We start from the raw sequence: 17895 nt of genomic DNA, 5'->3' as shown, positions 1-17895 counted from the left end.
CTTTTTTTCTGAAACTCAGCTGAGGTTTGTGTGATCAGAGCAAGAAAAGGAAGAGTAGAGGAGGGAGAAGCTGGAGAGAGATGATGGCAGCTGCAGCGCCCGTCTCGATGTGTTTGAAGGCGTATTAGGATTCAGGCCGGGGTGCTGTGGAGATGGAGTGTGTCTGGAAGCCTGTCTGGCTGACAGAGGCAGGTGACGCACCTGAAATTGGACTGCCGTTTTCAATTTACCAGCCTGGATGCCACACACTTCACCTGCCATCTGGTCTTGGCTTTGCAGAGGTGGCAGTTCAGGTTTAGGAGCGGAAGGTTACGGCAAAGTGTCCTTCAGAACACCACATCTGCTCCGGTGTCAGCATCCTTTTCTACGTTGGTTCCCTTGGCAACAGGAAGTCAAAGCCTACACTGAACACCTCTCACTGTTCTCTGTGCTCAGGTCCTTAGTAAGAAGCCAAACAATCACTTATATCCAGTGCTTCTGGAATCTTTGTGCTTGATCAAACTAAACGGTTACAGAAGAAATAACATCTTCGTCGCCAGTCACTGCAGATGATGTTTACAACGTCGATGCCATCAACAGCTCCCCCCTGCTCGTGATATATTCTTCTGCTAGTTTCTGAGCTGCTACTCTCAGGATAACCAACTCTCTGAACATGAGAGACACAGGAAATAAACAGACAGGCAGGAAGGTCAAAGTTTACCCGGTGCCCCAGTTGAAGCTGTGACCTGTTCCCGCCGGTCACCGTCACAACAGGAAGGGGTGGCTGGGAAAGGGAAGTCGATAGAGACAAACACGCATCTCCAAGGTGGGACCACTTCTGTTCTTCAGCCCCTGCATGAACAAGCATCTTCTGCAGGGTTGGTGGATATTTGTGAGTCGCTCACTTATCTCAGTAATTTGTCCCAGGATGAGCACTCTCCAGTGTTGAGGCTTTTACACAAAGGGAAGATACAGAACATGAATCAATACCCGCCGCTGCTGCTGTGGGCATTTATGTGATCTATATTTGTGCGGTGCTGCGGTCATTTTAACTGTTGTGTGTCTACACTACAGAAACATGTCTTGCTGGGTGTATTTGTCAAATCTTAAAAGAAATCCCATTCATTTAGAACGAGGCAGACTTACAAGCCACATGTTGGTGAGATGAAATAGTTCATTTTACGACTTCAGTTTTATTTCTAGAAAACTAGCAATGCCACCTAGTGGTTGTCGCAGTGAACTTAAATGAAGACAAAAAATTCTTGGCAAAAGATTTCCCCAGAAACAGGTGGACATTTGTCCACATTTATAAATGTCAGAGGATGCTGCAAACAACAGGAGAGTTGTACTCAGATGAGGCCAGCACACCTTAACCTGCTGACATCTCTCTGTTTCCAGGTGTCTTTCTTCCTCTTCATCGTGTTTGTTGTGTACACAATGCTGCCTTTCTCCATGAGAGGGGCCATTATCGCCAGCGCCATCACCTGCTTCTCTCACACGGTCACCCTCAGCATCTGCCTGGCCTCCACTGTCACAGAGATGGAACCTTTAGTCTGGCAGGTGAGACGGATGATTGCTGCTGACAGACATGGAGCTCAAACTTCCTGCTCTTAGAGCAACGACGACTCTGCTGTTTACTTCTTTTGGACCAGTTTGAATTAGTGCTGGTTCTGGGCTGGAGCTAGCGCCGGCTCCTGGCTCAAATTGCAGACCTTCCACAAACCCTTTCGTGTTTCCTTGTGGCCTTAGAAGCAAGCTGTGTCATTACTGCACACACCTCTGGTTTCCTAGCAACACTAAAGTTGCTCCAACTCAGTCGCTGACGGTAACCATCTGCCATTGCAAGTACAGTAAGAAGAAGAATCCAGGTAAATAAGAAAACCATCAACTTTGGTGGACGACGTCACAGCAGGCTTCGCGAGCCAATTTCAGCATCTAAAAACAAGTCATCAGGCACATTTGTGTTGCTCGTGACAACTGAGCGACACCAAAATGAAGTTCTCAGACATCAAAGACGGCCATGTACAATCATGATTATATAAATATCTTAATCAAGCACTTTTATTAACAAAGTTACAAAATGGTTCAAATGCAACAACATATGAAATTATGACACAGTAAAATATGTGAATCCATCATTCAGCTTGAACCTCTGTTGGAATCACCTTTAATAGCTTAGCACTCTCAGTACACTCTCAGTACACTCTCAGTACACTCTCAGTACACACTCAGTACACTCTCAGTACACACTCAGTACACACTCAGTACACTCTCAGTACACATTCAGTACACACTCAGTACACACTCAGTACACTCTCAGTATACTCTCAGTACACTCTCAGTACACACTCAGTACACTCTCAGTACACACTCAGTACACACTCAGTACAGGCTCCTACAAGACTCAGTGGTTACTGCAGGGTCCGGTGGATGCAGACGTGGGGCTGAGCACTGCTCAAACACGCATGTGGTTGATGTGTGATTCTGATGTGCACCACAATCTTTTCGAACCAGATGCATGGGGGTGTATCTTACACTCAGCCAGAGGAGGCACTGGCTCTGGTTTGACTGTGGAGGTGAGCAGAGGAGAAGAAGAAGAAGCATGTGTTCGTGCTCAGGACAACACAGCAGGTGGAGAGTCTCGGCTCGTCCAGCAGCTACAGCTTCATGATGATCTGTAGGGTCAACAGTGTCCTGTCCCTGCAGTACATAGCTTGGATGGTGCCCTGCCTTCCCCTCCTGAGGTGCCTGGATGGTTGTCTCCAGGAGCTTTGGAGCTGCCCGAAAGTCTGTCTCCATAGCGTCTCCTCCCACACCCACTGCTTTGCCTCAGGAGAGTTCCCTGGGATAACATATCTCAAAGAGCCCTCTTATTCAGTCGGAGGCCTTCCCTGGCTACCAGCATCCACTTGGAGGTTCAAGGGGTACCACCCCTTTAGGCCCCTTAGACCCTGAGTCACAGCTCCAAGCTTCAGCAATGGAAGCTCTGAAAATTGACCACTCTGATTCAATGCTCCTCCACAGGGATGCCAGTAAAACTCTGCTGGAGGTGAGACTTGAGGGCCAACCCAACAGTGACCTCCTCCAGAAGTTCCCAGTTCACCTTCACTACTTGTTCAGGCTTTCCAGGTCAATCCAGAGGCCTCCCCCACCCTCTGGCCCAGCTCACCATCAGGTGATGATCAGTTGACATTTCAGCCCCTCTCCCCTCCCTCGTGTCCAAGACGTAGGGCCTCAAGTCTGATGACACGATAACAAGATCGATCATCAACCTTCTAGGTTATTCTGGGACCAAGTACACTCATGAATATCCCAGTGCTGCAGCATTGTGTTCATTATGGACAAACTCCAACATTGTGGTACTCAGCCAGGGACTTGAGAGTTTCCCCACTGCCACCTGGCTCCTCACAACTTGGGCAACTCCCAAAAGAAAACAGTTCAACACTCCTGGCCAGGAGTGTGGCTAAAAGCACAGAGGCTATGTTTGGAGGTAAGCAGGTGAATGTGACCACGTGACAGATGGACACAAATATTTACAGTTTTGATGGTGTTCTTTTTGTTTCTTTTCTTGTTTCTGACTTGTTTCAATGGTCTAATTATTTAAGGGATCCTCAGTGTAACACTTGAGGGAGCTCGAGTACCAAAATAACAAAAATTGTAAGGAATATGCAGTGTTCATGGAGGTGGAGGTGCAATATGTTCGAAACATATTAACTACATTAAGTGTGAACAAATCAACTGGAGAAGGCATAGGGTTGAAGCTAAAGGCTTATACATCCTACGTTATTGTCGATTTGAGCTCCCCTCAATTAATAATACTACTTATAATAATCATCATTATCATTCACAGGTATAACCCTCAAAAATAGCTTTATAGACCAAAGGCAAATTACACATTCTTACATCTTACATTCTTTTTAGCTTTTTGCACAGTAAACTTTGAAACTTCTCTCCAGGAGTTTTTTCCGTCCGCCGTAGAAACCAACCTGCATGTCGTCTGGGAGTCACTGTCATTGCTGTCTTGTGTCTCTTGTGGGAGGTTGTCAGCAGTGAGGCCCCTCAACTTACTGAGATGGTTGTTGTTCAGTGATTCTGACTGAATGAGGTGATATGACTGGAAAATGGGAAAATATACTGTAAAATATACTGTAAATTACAAAGATGATCTGGTGGTTTTGGAGAGATTAGGTGCCAAACTGGCGATGTTTTTTTTTGTTTTGTTTTGTTTTTTGTAGCTGAGAGACCCTTCTTCTGCTGGGGAAATTAGGCACCAGCTCTGAACCAGTGCTAGAACTGGTTTGGTCAAAAAGGATGCGGCTTTACTATGTGCAGCGCAGGGGTCAGTTTCTCAAAACAAAAATGATACGTTTCTCCATGCGCAACAGAAAATAATGAGGAGCAAGACTTTAATAAGGTCTAAGTGGCAAACCCTGAAGCTGCCTTGTGTTCCTGAATTATAGCACATTCAGTCCAGCAAACTGCCTTTTCATGTACTCAGCTGACAGGTCGATGGAACATTATCTTCATTTCCTACCATCACACAGACAAACCTCGTGAAGTCGTGGTGCAACACTACAAATACAAGATGCAACGTCCTGCTTGTACTGTGATGAATGGGAATGATTTGTCAGGCACGTACACACACATTTACACAGGTATCCTTATGAGGACATTCCATTGTCTTCCATTTATGAGGAGAACCTAAAGCTGACCCTAACCAACTGATGCATAGACCTTAACCTTGACCGCAATTCACAGAATAAGGAAATAGAGGTCCTGATAAGTTAAGTGCTTTGACCAAAAAATGTCTCCAATAGCTAACAAAACCAGGTACACACACACACACACACAAACATGCACATACACTGAAACACTTCTGAGATCAGTCTTTTAAGTGGACAGGCCGATGACACCCTAACCACTGTTGTCGCTCTCTTCTCACTCTCGTACTGACAAGAAGACATAAGATGCCCATTGACCTTGAATAGCACCAAGGAAAACCTATTGATATGCACGGTTGCAGTATCAAGAGCTCCAGGCAGAGTTAGTGGTGGAAAAGATCCGTGGAAGTGTGTGCTCTGACCCGGTTTATGAGGTAATAATGTAGGTTTAATTGGCCGGCAGTTTCGATATAAAGAGGGATAATTATACTTACAGGCCTGTATGGAACATGTGTCACCTGCTAGCATAATCTCTGTACCTGTGACAGATCTTAGCCAATGTGATCATCTTTACCTGCGGTAACCTGGCCGGTGCCTACCACAAGCATCTGATGGACCTGGCACTCAAACAGACCTACCAAGACACCTGCAACTGCATCAAGTCGCCCATTAAGCTGGAGTTTGAGAAGCACCAACAGGTATTAATACACACACGCACGCAAACACACACGCACACACACACACACACACACACACACACACACACACACACACACAGACCTAAGACTCCCTGCATTTTGAGGAACCTCTCGGTCTTGAAATTAGTGGCCTCTATCTCCTCCTTTGGCAGATTCTTTTACCCGTAGAGTATCTGATGACTGCTGCGGACCTTGTTCCTCCCTTTGAGCTGATGTCTCGGGACCTGCCTGACTCTGTGGAGGTGTTTGGCTGTGGCTGACCCCCCCTGTGGCCCTCTCATGGTTTCCATTTGCCTGTGGGATCCAAAGGGTTTTGTAGCTGTCCTAAACATCTGCGATGCTGCCTTCTGGTTGTCTCCTCTGATCACCTTCCCTCTCTTCGATACGACCACAGTCGTGTCGTCCAAATGACATTCCGACGTCGCTGCTGTAGATGATGTGGTTCAGTGACTCGACGTCTCGCTCATTCCTGGCAAACAGCTTGACGTCATCCATGAAGAGGAGGTGACTGATGGTTGCTCCACTTGGGAACTGTTATCTGTGGTCACTCTTGGTGATGATTTGGCTGAGGGGGTTCAGGCCTATGTGGAGCAGCTGCAGGGACAGTTTTATCACCTTGGTATATCCCACACCTGATGGTAACCCCTGCAACCAGCTTTGAGTTGTTCTCCAAGCTCCACTGAGTTCCTGATGAAGGCTCTTAGCGTCCTGTTGATGTTCTACATTTCCAAGCACTCCAGTATCCATGTGTGGGATTGAGTTGTAGTCGTAGACTCAATCCAGGTGCGTCTCCCTGGTCTTGCAGGCTTGGGTGACTGCTCCATCGATCAGAAGCTGCTTCGTGGCTTCCATGCTATTGCTACCAATTCTTTTTGGGGTCTCACTCATGTATTCGGCCATGTACCTTTTCATCTTAACCACTATATTACCTGACAGGAGCTTCCATTTTGTCCGGAGGGGGTCCTTCATGATCAGGGCTGTCTGCCCTGTGGTGCCCATCAGCTCACTGGTCCCAGTTACGGTCCTAGTGCTGAGATTCTGTAGCGCAGCATTCACATCTTCTGACAGACTTTTAGGGGGTTCCTTAGCACTTCGCCATGGCAACCGGGTCTTGGGGTGCCTTGGGGGGCATCCATGTATCCAACACCCTCTGCACGTAGCTCCTCTGCCTGCTTGGTGCTCACAGTTTCAAACCCCTCCTCCCGTGCTTCTTCTCATCCTCACATTACACAACACAGGAGTTGAACGGAAGCTTCTTCTTCTCCTTCTTCTCCTTCTTCTTCTTCTGACTGTTGTATGGCTGTTGCAGAAGCATTCTGCTACAGTGCTAGCTCCCCCATGAGTTCTGGTGGTGTAACTGTGGGACTCTGAGAACCCACAGCTAACAAGTATAAACAGGATAGCCAAAATCTCCAGAAGTACATGCTTAAATACCATTGAACGGTATATACTATCATACTGGCCTACACTATTTGTTTTTGTACAACAAAACCACCCTGAATTCAAATTCATTCTCTTAGATTTTGTTTCAGCCCTCAGTTTTCTAAGGGATGAGGAGTTGGTAACGCAGTCATGTCTGGAGAGGCATTATGCAGTGACATTTGCTTGACATTAGCATCTTTGCCTTGACATTCGCCAGCTTCCTCAGCTGGTGAAATCACACACACACACACACACACACACACACACACACACACACACACACACTCAGATAAGTAACTGATCACTCAATGGAGTTAAGTTTTTTAGTTATGTCATGTGGTTACATCTTTAAATCGATGAATTATAACATAGAAATCCTACTGGCATGAGAATTATTATCTGTGTAATATGTACCTTTCATGTGGTTGATTCATTTTGTTTTACTCGTTTTAAATTGAACAAAATCTTTCAGTTTTAGTTGTATTTTAGAACATTCTAGTATGCTTTAATCAGTGTGTGTGGGGGGGGGGCGTGTGTGCGTGTCTCTGTTTGTGTGTCTGATGCCAACTCTCATTCAGTCGCTGACTAAAGATCATTTCAGTTCATTTATCGAACCCCAGTAACAACACTTCGTCTCTGTGAGCTGTTGCAATCCTTCTGCTCGCAGTCAATGGAGTGTTCGTATCGGTTTGGTGCTGAATAAGTAAATAAGTGAAGGCTTCTATTTTTAGCCCCCCCCCCCCCCAACACCTCTCTAGCTACTTAATTTGCTGCTGTGTTTTAGGAAATGAGTCCATGGTGTGTGAACAATGTAATGACCCTCACTGCTGTGAGCCGCATTTATGATTCACACCCCCTCAGGCAACCACTCAGTCTCTGTAACACACACACACACACACACACACACGCAAACCCAAAATTACCCTCAAACAACTCTCCATCCAATGTGTACGGGCTAAGCTGGAGTAAAAACCCACAACTTGCACAACAGCTTTACTTTGAACTCCTCAGAAAAGCAACCGCGCCACACAGTGATGGACGATGTCCTCAGCATTTTCCTCGTTACAGACTTAAATGAACGTAAACGAGAGTTTATTTGTGTCGGGGTTGTAAGTTTAGTTGTCTTCTAAAGTCGGAAAATGCAATTTGCCTGTAGATGTGACATCTAAAGTAACATTTGTGATGATGATTGGCACTGAGGCAACACTTGGAAGAATCAGAATCTGCTAATGAGGTCATTGGCCTAGTTTGTTCATATTTTCACATCATTTTTACACAAAAACTTAGTGAAGGCTGATTTGAGGCAAAAGTGGTGAATGGAAAAGCAGTTGTTCTGTTTTAAAAGGCCATGAAATAAAACGTACACCCAAAGTTCCACAGGTACCCTGTCTTATAAGTTTCTCTCATGTGCATCGCTTTTGTGTTCATTTATCTTTTTTCCGCCGTAACTCTCAAACCCTGGCGTTGCCTGTCAGAGGGTTCTGGACGCGGTGAGGAATTCTCCTTTCGCTACTGTCTCACACTATCTGCTCAGTATCTTCGTGCCTCAGTCGGCCGTCTGTACTTTGGCTTCCTGTGTTCAGTGCTGCAGCATTAAAAAGCTGTGGAGCCTTATTATAGAGAGGAGAATTAACCCGCTGGCCAGGTCCGCTGCTTCGATCCAGACTGAAATATCTCAGGATAGATTGTCACAAAATATTCATGGTACTCCGAGCTCCATGAACATTTTGTACTTACTTTTGGAACTCCATCATTTTCATTTAAAGACCCCCGCTGGTTCAAATTTTTACATAACCAATGAAATACCTTGACATCGACTGAAAGGCCTGGTGCAAAACAGTACATGATGAATACCAGTAACTTCACTCCTGACTTTGGCCTTTCAGATTTGGCTTTAGGAGAAATATCGCAGCTAAACTACATCGATGGCGGTAAACTACATCTGCTACCTTGGCAACATGCAGTTGTCGCTCCCTGACATCTGTAGAGTGTCTGCATGACATCAAATGTTGGAAGGTGAGCAAATCCTTGGAACAAGATGAAAATAGAACATCCATCCATCGTCTTCCGCTTGTTCCTATTAAGGCTGGTGGGGGTTCTCTCCTATCCCAGCTGCCTTCGGGTGAGAGGCGGGTTCACCCTGGACAGGTCACCAGTCCATGGCAGGGCCAACACATAGAGACAGACAACCATTGGCTCTCCCAGCCACACCTACGGTCAATTTAGAGTCTGGATTAACCTGGTCCCTCTTGATGTCTTTGGACTGTGGAGGAAGCTGGAGTACCAGAGAGAACCCAGCAGGAACAGGGAGAACATGGAGACACACACAGAAAGACCCCGTGCTCCAGCCGGGGCTCCACCCACAACCTTCTTGCTGGGGGGCCACAGTGAGGACCACTGCACCATTGGGCCGCCTGAAAATAGAACATAAATTTGACAATTTAGATCTCCAGATAACAACCATGTCTCTTGTATCTCTCTCAGGACCTCATGCCAAGGATCTTAGCATTTAATTTTTGCTTGATTTTAGATATTTTAAACCAATGAATGCTTATGCTAAGTTTTCCTTTTAACTTTATGTCTGTTAAGCCATGAACTTGAACCAGCAGTGACCTTGTGCAGCTCCACTGTCCTTTGGACCACAGTCAAGCCAGCTAGCGCCAATCAATTAGATCTGATGATGACAAAACTAAAAGGTTAAATGTTCACTAAGACAAAAAGCTTCAACATTTTGGGGAATTTTTTGTTATACATGTGAAATGAAATGAACATTCCATAAGCTATCACCTGAACAAACATTTTGAGGGTGTTTTCACAGAATTTTATCTTGCCATTCGCAGGAATATTCTGTAAACTAAAACATTTCCAGATCGTCACATTTTCTAGTCCTCAACAAATGTTTTTGTTTTGTTGGCTGAAGACTCAGACGCTTGGTATCTGAGTCTGATGTTACAAAATTGTCCTTTTGGGACTGTTATACACAGCCCTAGTTATATACTGTAAATGCTGGGGGAAAAGTTTATCTGACGGATAAATGTTACACAGCCATCCGTGATCATTCATCGTGCTACGCTAATTAGCTAAATAGCCTCTGTGGGTCTCGTTTCCCTCATGCAGCACAGCGGAAAGAAGTGCATGCATCTTCCTGCTGTCTCAGGGGAGGATTACAAATTAGAGCATTTCTCAGAAAGTTTGTGTGTTGCCTTTAAATAAACTGACTCGACTTAGTTGTAACAATGCAAGTATCGAGTTACCGTGGGATGTGTTGGAGGGAAGTATTCAGGTTAGTGAATAGCGTTGCCGAGCGTGTCCCAAATGCTTTGCAGTTTTTTGACTGTGCCGTGCCTGCCTTTGATCATCCCGCTGCAGGAGCGTCTCCTCCTATCCTTGCTGCCGGCTCATATAGCCAGAGTGATGAAAGCCGAGATCATCCAGAGGCTGCAGGGGCCAAACTTTGGACGCACTGAGAGCACCAACAACTTTCACAACCTCTATGTGCAGCGGCACACCAACGTCAGGTAAGTTCCCCTCTCCTTCATCTGTGCCTTCACATAATACGGGATATTATTTTCTGCTCTCATCTCTGCGCCTGATTGCTCCTTTAACATCCTGTCCTCCCCCTCGTCACTGTGCACCCTTCATCTTCTTTTGTCCTCCCTTCTCGACCTGCACTCACACGTCGATTGCTCCTATCCTCCCATCTTTTATCAATTCTATTTATTTCCTCTCATCTTCTTTCTGTATTCACCATCTTCTCTGTATGCAATCATCGAATTTCATTTCATAACCATCACGAAATTCAAGTCAGAGTTAATCCTCCTCCATTGTATTGTGAGGTCACTTTGACAGATGAAGGTACTCCAGGGTCATTTTGCCTAATGAAGAGGAGCCTCCATCCTCTGTATGGTGAGAGGAGGAGAGCACACGGCATCAGCCTGTCACCAGAGAGTCTTGTCCTCTAACACGACATCACTGTGTTCTTTTAAAGTGGGCTTCAGCCCAGTGAGTGTGTTGATCCTCATGTTGATCTCCCTATTATTCCCCTGATAATTTCCCATAGCGCAGCTCACAGTCAAGAGGGCAGCGACCCAAGGACTCGGCGGCAGTGAGGAGCCAAGTATCAGCTGCTGCCTTCACTGTCAGCTGTAATAATTGGTAGCTGGTGCTGAGGAACACTTCCAGTTGTATGTTTTTACACTTTCTGACAGAACACTCCTTCAGGAAACAGTCTGATAATTGTAGAGGGTGTGCACTTCTGTCTCATGTCTGAGGAGGCTTAGAAAGTTAGACAATCACATCACACTGGATGAGTGCTCGGTGCAACAGATCCATTCTGCAAAAAGTGTATTTTGCCCTCTAAGTACTGAAAAACACGTGTCTTGAGCTTACAAATATTTTTAGGGCCTGAGCCTGAAGGTACTTCAGGCGAAGTTTATGTTATTATGTTTGCTCGTTTTCCCTCTTTTCTTTGTGACTCATGCAGAAAGAGCCAGCCATGTACATTTAGCTTGAAGCTAATGGAGGCGGTTAAAAGCAACCAAACCACAGTAAAAGTGCCCAAAAGCCTCTGTTTACCAACTCCTCGTCTCTTCTTTATCCAGCCGTCTGTTCAGTAATCCAAAAACACTTGGAGCTAAAAACAAATGAATGGCTGCTGGTCACCCCAGGCGCTGACAGTGAAAGGAACCGTTTCAGCTGAAATCACGGAGCGTGTGACAACTGGACGAAGACAGCACAGGCGACCCAGGAGATGCACTCGAGAGTTTGTTGACGGACGCTGTCGTGCAGTTTTGCTGTTGTTGTTTTGGTTTTTTTTGTTTTTTTGTAGCTGTTGTTAGCTGTCAGTCGCCATCAGGGTAGAACAATCGTAGTGACCAGACACCTATTTCTGAGTACTTGAAGGGTAGAATAAACTTGATGGATGAAGTATTGCTTTAATAATGATTTTCAGTATTTCAAAATGTATTTTTTGTTGTGTCTTGTTGCTTTCTGCAGTATTCTGTACGCTGACATTGTGGGCTTCACCCGGCTGGCCAGTGACTGCTCCCCTGGTGAACTAGTGCACATGCTGAATGAACTCTTCGGCAAGTTTGACCAGATTGCAAAGGTAACTGGAGAGATATAACAGGCCCCTATTCGTGCGTGAACCCAGACAGACGGTTCCACAGCAGCAGCAGAGGGAGGGGTTTCGTTGTTGCACAAACAGAGACGCTCTTCAAAGAAGTTCATTTTCTATTGATGAGTCCGTTTGAAAAATGCTGTTTCAGTGTTGGAATGTTCTGAAGATATTTGGCTTGTAATAAATGTGTCATTATGTTCTTGTGTTCATGAACCAAAATAATTGGTCACAATCAGGGTTGTGAATAAATAATGGATTTATTTCTATAACAGCAGAAAGGTGTGGCCCTCATGAACGAACAATGAATCCCACGCCTGCCCTCGGTCCTCATGTGTGGCCTCTGCTTGGAGAGGCATGAAGGAAGAGGTCAACCTCTAAAATCCATCAGTTATTTATTCTCACTCCTGCCGAAATCCAGCGGGATGGAAATATGTAGATTTAGCTTGCAGCCTAAATTAATATATGTGCTTAATTATGTATTATTATGACTAATTAAAAGAAACTTTTTTGCTCATGATCTTGGCTCACATTGACTATGAGAGCGGCACTGATGCAAGAAAGGTCTCTGAAGGGGTCCATCGAGTTTGGCCTCCTTGAATTATTGTGGTAAATCATTTGAACGCCAATCCATCCATCCATCCATCCATCCATCCATTTTCTATCCCGCTTATCAAGGGTCACGGGAGGGGGGGTGGAGCCGATCCCAGCTGGTATTGGGTGAGAGGCAGTGTTCACCCTGGACGGGTCACCAGTTCATCGCAGGGCCATCAGGAGCAATTAGGGGTTCAGTATCTTGCTCAAGGACACTTGGACAAGGTCACCGGGGGAAGTGAGGATCGAACCAGCGACCCTTCGGTTGCTGGACGACCATGCTACCTCTGAGCCATGCCCCCCCTGCCCCCACCAACACCCATTCAAATTTCATCGGAAATTTCACCTTTAAATTTGGGATGAGGACTGTGGTTGGAGAGCGGCAGCCACTCAACAGTTCTAGCGTAGATCCAGGTTTTGGGACTCATTCCTGTGCCAGTGAGGAGCCGCAGTAAGAAATGTAAGCTGTGTTCTGGTTCACATTGAGTTCTGCCAGATATCCTCTCCTGAAGGCTGAATCTGTTGGACTACTTTTAATAGCGTGGAGAGCGAGTGCTGCCAATCAAATCAAATGTGGCCTTGCAGGAACTCTGTCCCGTGGCCACTTCCAGCCTCCGTACCACCACCTCCCAAAGTGCTGTGCGTACTGACAGCTGCAGGTCGTAGCAGTGTGGGCCGGGGTCCGAGCCTATGTGGCGGTCTCATGGGACTGAGCCGTTGAGTCAGGCTCTCTCAGTACGTCTGTGAGGATTCGCAATCACTTCGGTCCTGGTACATCGAAGTGCTGCACCAAGGCAACCGGACTTGTTAGAGGCAACTTGAGTCAAACAGAAACTGTTGAGATATTTGTGCCCAGAAGTTCTGTTCTCCCACTGATGAGGCTGCGGTTACATAAACCCGATCCAGCCATGAGCTGTTTCACATCCCACATGTGGAACAAGAGCTAATGTGTTATGTGTGTGGGTGCATGATTTTTGGCTTGGTGGATGGGGATGTGTGTGTGTGTGTGTGTGTGTGTGTGTGTGTGTGTGTGTGTGTGTGTGTGTGTGTGTGTGTGTGTACTGTTGATGAGAAGAGGAAAAAAGCAATTTTTTGATAAAATAGTTCGCAGATACAAACAACAGTGATAATTCTGCTCATATGGTGGACCAGAATTTATTCATGAATGTAGACCTCTTCCTGTCCCCTGTACTGTACCCCTCTCTCTCTCTCTCTCTCTCTCTCTCTCAAGGAGAATGAGTGCATGCGGATCAAAATCCTGGGCGACTGTTATTACTGTGTGTCTGGTCTTCCTGAATCGCTTCCTCACCACGCCAGGAACTGCGTGAAGATGGGCTTGGATATGTGTGAGGCCATCAAGTAAAATACCAAATCTCCCTCTTCGTATCTCTCTCTCTCTCTCTTTTCTTTCTGCGCGCACACACACACACACACACACACACACACACACACACACACAAAAACAAAAGGAATGCCAGGCTTGTTTCAGCTCTGTTTGAACTCCAGAGTAAATATAATGTGAATACATTATGATAAGCCTCTTGACTCAACAAACATACATTTTAAACCAGTGAGCCTCGCTCCTGGCCAGGCCCGGCGCCAGGACTGCAGGAGCAGTTAGTCATGGCGAGGGGGCAAATCTATTTATATGATGATATGTTATGTATGTAACACAGGTGGAGTGTTTGATATCAATGCGGTCACGTGCGACCTGGGAGGATGTAGTGCGGGATGTATGAGCCCGCATTGCTAACTGTAGTTACAACTGTGGCTCCGTCCTTGTGACCACCAGCGCTTAACTTACAGCTAACTAGCGAAGTCTGAGGGGTCTGGAAAGACAAAATTCCTCTCTCATTCCATCTTAAGGGAAAAACTGGTCTGTAACAAGAGGCCAGAGGTTCGCCGTTGGTACAACGAGATTCAGACTGACTGAAAGCATGGGTGTGTATATCCCATCACACCCCACACACACGTACCGCCAGGCACCGACATTCTCGTCTCAGTCTCTGAAAGCATACCTCAAAAAGTTGAAATGCGACTCTAGAACTATTCCTTGTTCTGTTTTGTCCACAGGAAGGTCCGTGATGCTACTGGAGTGGATATCAACATGCGTGTCGGCGTTCATTCTGGGAATGTCCTGTGTGGGGTGATTGGCCTCAGGAAGTGGCAGTATGATGTGTGGTCACATGATGTCACGCTAGCCAATCATATGGAGGCAGGCGGTGTGCCAGGGTGAGATCATAGTCCCGATGAAGGAAATGTTCTAGAAGCTACAGCTTAGTCGGGGAGACCCTCAGCTTCCGTCTGTTTTTCATGGGTCCGCCATTCATGGCTACAAGTCTCTCAGGGTGTCTGCCTTGGGAAATGTTGTGTGTCACGATTGCGGGACTGTTAGCTCAGAGGTTCTCCTCCTCAGTCGGTTCCCATCTGCAGCCCTGCAGCTCTGCAGGTCTGCGTGGCTCCACAGAAGAACTCTTCATGTGGGTCGTCCATTCTTTAACCCTTCCAACAGGTTTTTGTTTGCCAAAATTACAACATTTTTTTATAACAAGTCCTGTGAAAACTTCAAGTATCATCAGATTTCAACTTCAACAAGGCTCTCTAACGTGCCACAAAATAAACTGTCAGTAGGGGATAACATCTAGTATGTAGAGGAAGTAAAAAGGTGTGTGTGTGTGTGTGTGTGTGTGTGTGTGTGTGTGTGTGTGTGTGTGTGTGTACAAACCAAATAAATGTTCATTTCATGTGAACTCATCATTGGCTGGGGTGGTAGCCTCCCTCCTGATGCCCACAGATGAAGACACACCCGGGGGAACATGAGTGACATGGAACGTGACTCACGTCTGTTCTCTTTACAGTCCTTTTGTCGATTGTAGCCTCTTACTTTGGAACCATGAGGACTGCCATCCCAGCACTGTTACAAGGATGGAAAAATTGGCTGCCACTAATGTGCCCACTGAAATAAGCTCTCAATGCTCTCCGCTGCCAATACTTTGTCTCACTGGGCTGCTAATGGTCCATCCCCTCTCATGCCTACTGAGAGGATTTTGAAAAATATGCTCTGCTGGAAAACCATATTCCCATATCCATCTCTGCTGTCAAGGGTAACAAACAAAGCATTTAGTGTAGCTATAAGCCTGCTAATGAATGACCATTTTTAGTCTTGACCTGTAACCATGAGCCTGCCTCTCTCACTTCCTGGTTCCAGGAGGGTCCACATCTCATCAGTGACCCTGGAGCATCTGAAGGGCTCGTACAAGGTGGAGCCCGGAAATGGACAGAGTCGAGACTCTTACCTGAAAGAACATGGAGTGGTCACCTACCTGGTCATCAATCCCAAGGTTTGATACCCCTACTGGACTGACTTAATACACGGCAACATTAGTGGAGGTACCACGAGACACCAGAGACACCATTAGAGTCGGCTGACAGTCACCGAGTTGTAGACTCTTACTTTATATATTCTCTCATTTAATAGTTACTTGTGGATTGGTAAAAAAAAAAAAAAAAAAATTCTGGTGTTTCAATTCTTTGAAATTCATCAAAATAGTATCAAAAGCACAATATGACTTCGTGTGAGAGTTCATATTCGACAAGAAGAGCTTCACAAATTTGGTTACCATATCCCAGACCTCTGCCACAAGTGTGGGAAAGATGAGGGCACACTGCTCCGTTGTACGCAGCTTCGCCCAAAAATAAGGCAATATTAGGAAGAGCTGAGTGATAACGCAGGAATCTTGTGAAGCAAAAGTTTTACTCACTGGTACTTCAACCCTGAAGGGCCTAATATGACGAGTGATGAACACAGGGTTATTACACGCAAAGAGACTGATGCCTTTATCGTAGAAAAAGATGGGCCAACCAGGTATTTCCCTGTGGTTCAAAGAACTGTCCTCATGTTTACCTCTGGAAAAGAAAGAAAGAGAAGGGGGGTGGATACTCAGTCCACTGGGGAAAATCCTTCATCTCATTCAGTGCGCGAGCAGCGTAGTGATCCCCTCTGTAACGCAGCAATTATCTGCTACTGCTTAGACAACGAGTCTGTCATATTTGGGTGGAATCCCATGGACTCAAGCGCCTTTATTAACTGTACCTGATGGTTTTGATTGTGTTGTACATGTTGTTAAAGGTGTGTAAATGTGGTAAAAATGTGTATTTTGACGTATCATTCGCCAGTAAGAGGGTTACACAAATGACGGGTGTGAATGCTGGTCTGTTTGCATGCGTATTCGTTCGTTAAAGCAAAACATTCAATGTCATAAATCAGAGATAAAAGATGGAGGTAAAACCTGTCAGCACATACCGATATGAAGGTGTTGCTCCAGAGACATTCAGGCCTATGAATCATGTTCTAAGGGAACACTGTTGTTTGGTACCGACCCCAGCGAAATGCAAAAATCACCAAAGTTATGACTCACATTCCTAATCACAGTATTTGTCAAAGTAATTTTAATGTTACTGTGTTGCATGCTGTTCAGCCTCATGACGTTGCACTTCATTCTGGCTTGAAAACTCTCCAGCTCTCCCAACTAGTGCCTCCTCCTCCCAGAGAGGGCCAAAGTGGTTCTGCAGTAAAAAGGGGGTGGGGGGTCCAAGCAGGAGGGCTGCAAGCAGCAGGATGGGAAAGAAGTGGAGGGGACAGAATTTGTGAAAAGTAAAATTAAAGCTCTTGCTTTCTCTCTCTCTCTCTCTCTCTCTCTCTCTCTTTCTCTCTCTCTCTCTCTCAAAGATCCCAATAAACCAGTGACGGGTTTGTTACCTTCAGGGCCTCACCTGTGGCTGGGACCCTTTACTCGGGTCACCTGACGTGGGCCGACACCCACACAAAGCATCAGGCAACACAGAACAGCTAACATCAGATTATTTCCATTTGTTCCACCGGTTCCGTGTTTCAATGTACAGGCTAAGCGGCACAAGGGAACGTTGTTACTGTTTTCATCTCACGTCCATTTCCTGTCCAGTCAGCAGTTGACAAGGAAGACTGACGAGAATTTCTCACCAGGTCCGAATTAAACGAATGAGTCATCAGGTTTTCATCAATAATCATCAATACCTTTTTTTAAGAGCTGCATTTGTCCGGCTGGTTAGGTTGGTGGAAACTGCAAAAAAAAGTAGCAAAACAAACTTGTTTGAACTTGTTTTTGCTGCCTTTATTGCTTAAACTCTGACAAAGCAAATTGTTAGCCCACATAAGTGACCTGCAGCTTCCACCGCCGCCGTCTTCAGGGATGTTGGCAGGATCCGTCTCTGTCCCCTGATGGCAGCGTGTCCAATAGCAGCGGGCGCAGAAGAATAATTACAGTGTGTCCAGCTGAAGGTAATTCCTCCAGACCTGGCTCCGTTTGCAGCTGATAGACGGCTCTTCGTCTTTGGCCTCTGGTGGCATTAGGTCGCTATTTTACCTGCTCCAAACCAGCTGATGGAA

The 17895-nt window shown here is 45.9% G+C and overlaps 1 protein-coding gene across 2 annotated transcripts in view; it reads left to right on the top strand.

Annotated features, from left to right (window-relative positions):
- Positions 1-17895, top strand: part of adcy2b (adenylate cyclase 2b (brain)) — a 56926-nt gene that overhangs the window by 11362 nt on the left and 27669 nt on the right. For both annotated transcript variants that reach the window (XM_086192564.1, XM_086192563.1), the window contains exons 3-9: positions 1378-1539; positions 5189-5338; positions 10130-10278; positions 11756-11867; positions 13702-13829; positions 14544-14702; positions 15679-15811. In XM_086192564.1, coding sequence (XP_086048690.1) covers positions 1378-1539; positions 5189-5338; positions 10130-10278; positions 11756-11867; positions 13702-13829; positions 14544-14702; positions 15679-15811 — 993 coding nt within the window. The remainder of the gene's footprint in view (positions 1-1377; positions 1540-5188; positions 5339-10129; positions 10279-11755; positions 11868-13701; positions 13830-14543; positions 14703-15678; positions 15812-17895) is intronic.

This window comes from Aulostomus chinensis, chromosome 22 (genome assembly GCF_037954235.1).
Source record: "Aulostomus chinensis isolate RoL2024-O1b breed Wild chromosome 22, RoL_Achi_v1.0, whole genome shotgun sequence".
Lineage (NCBI taxonomy): Eukaryota > Metazoa > Chordata > Actinopteri > Syngnathiformes > Aulostomidae > Aulostomus > Aulostomus chinensis.
Note: the sequence above shows the minus strand (reverse complement) of the source record. Positions and strands in the feature narration are given on the sequence as shown.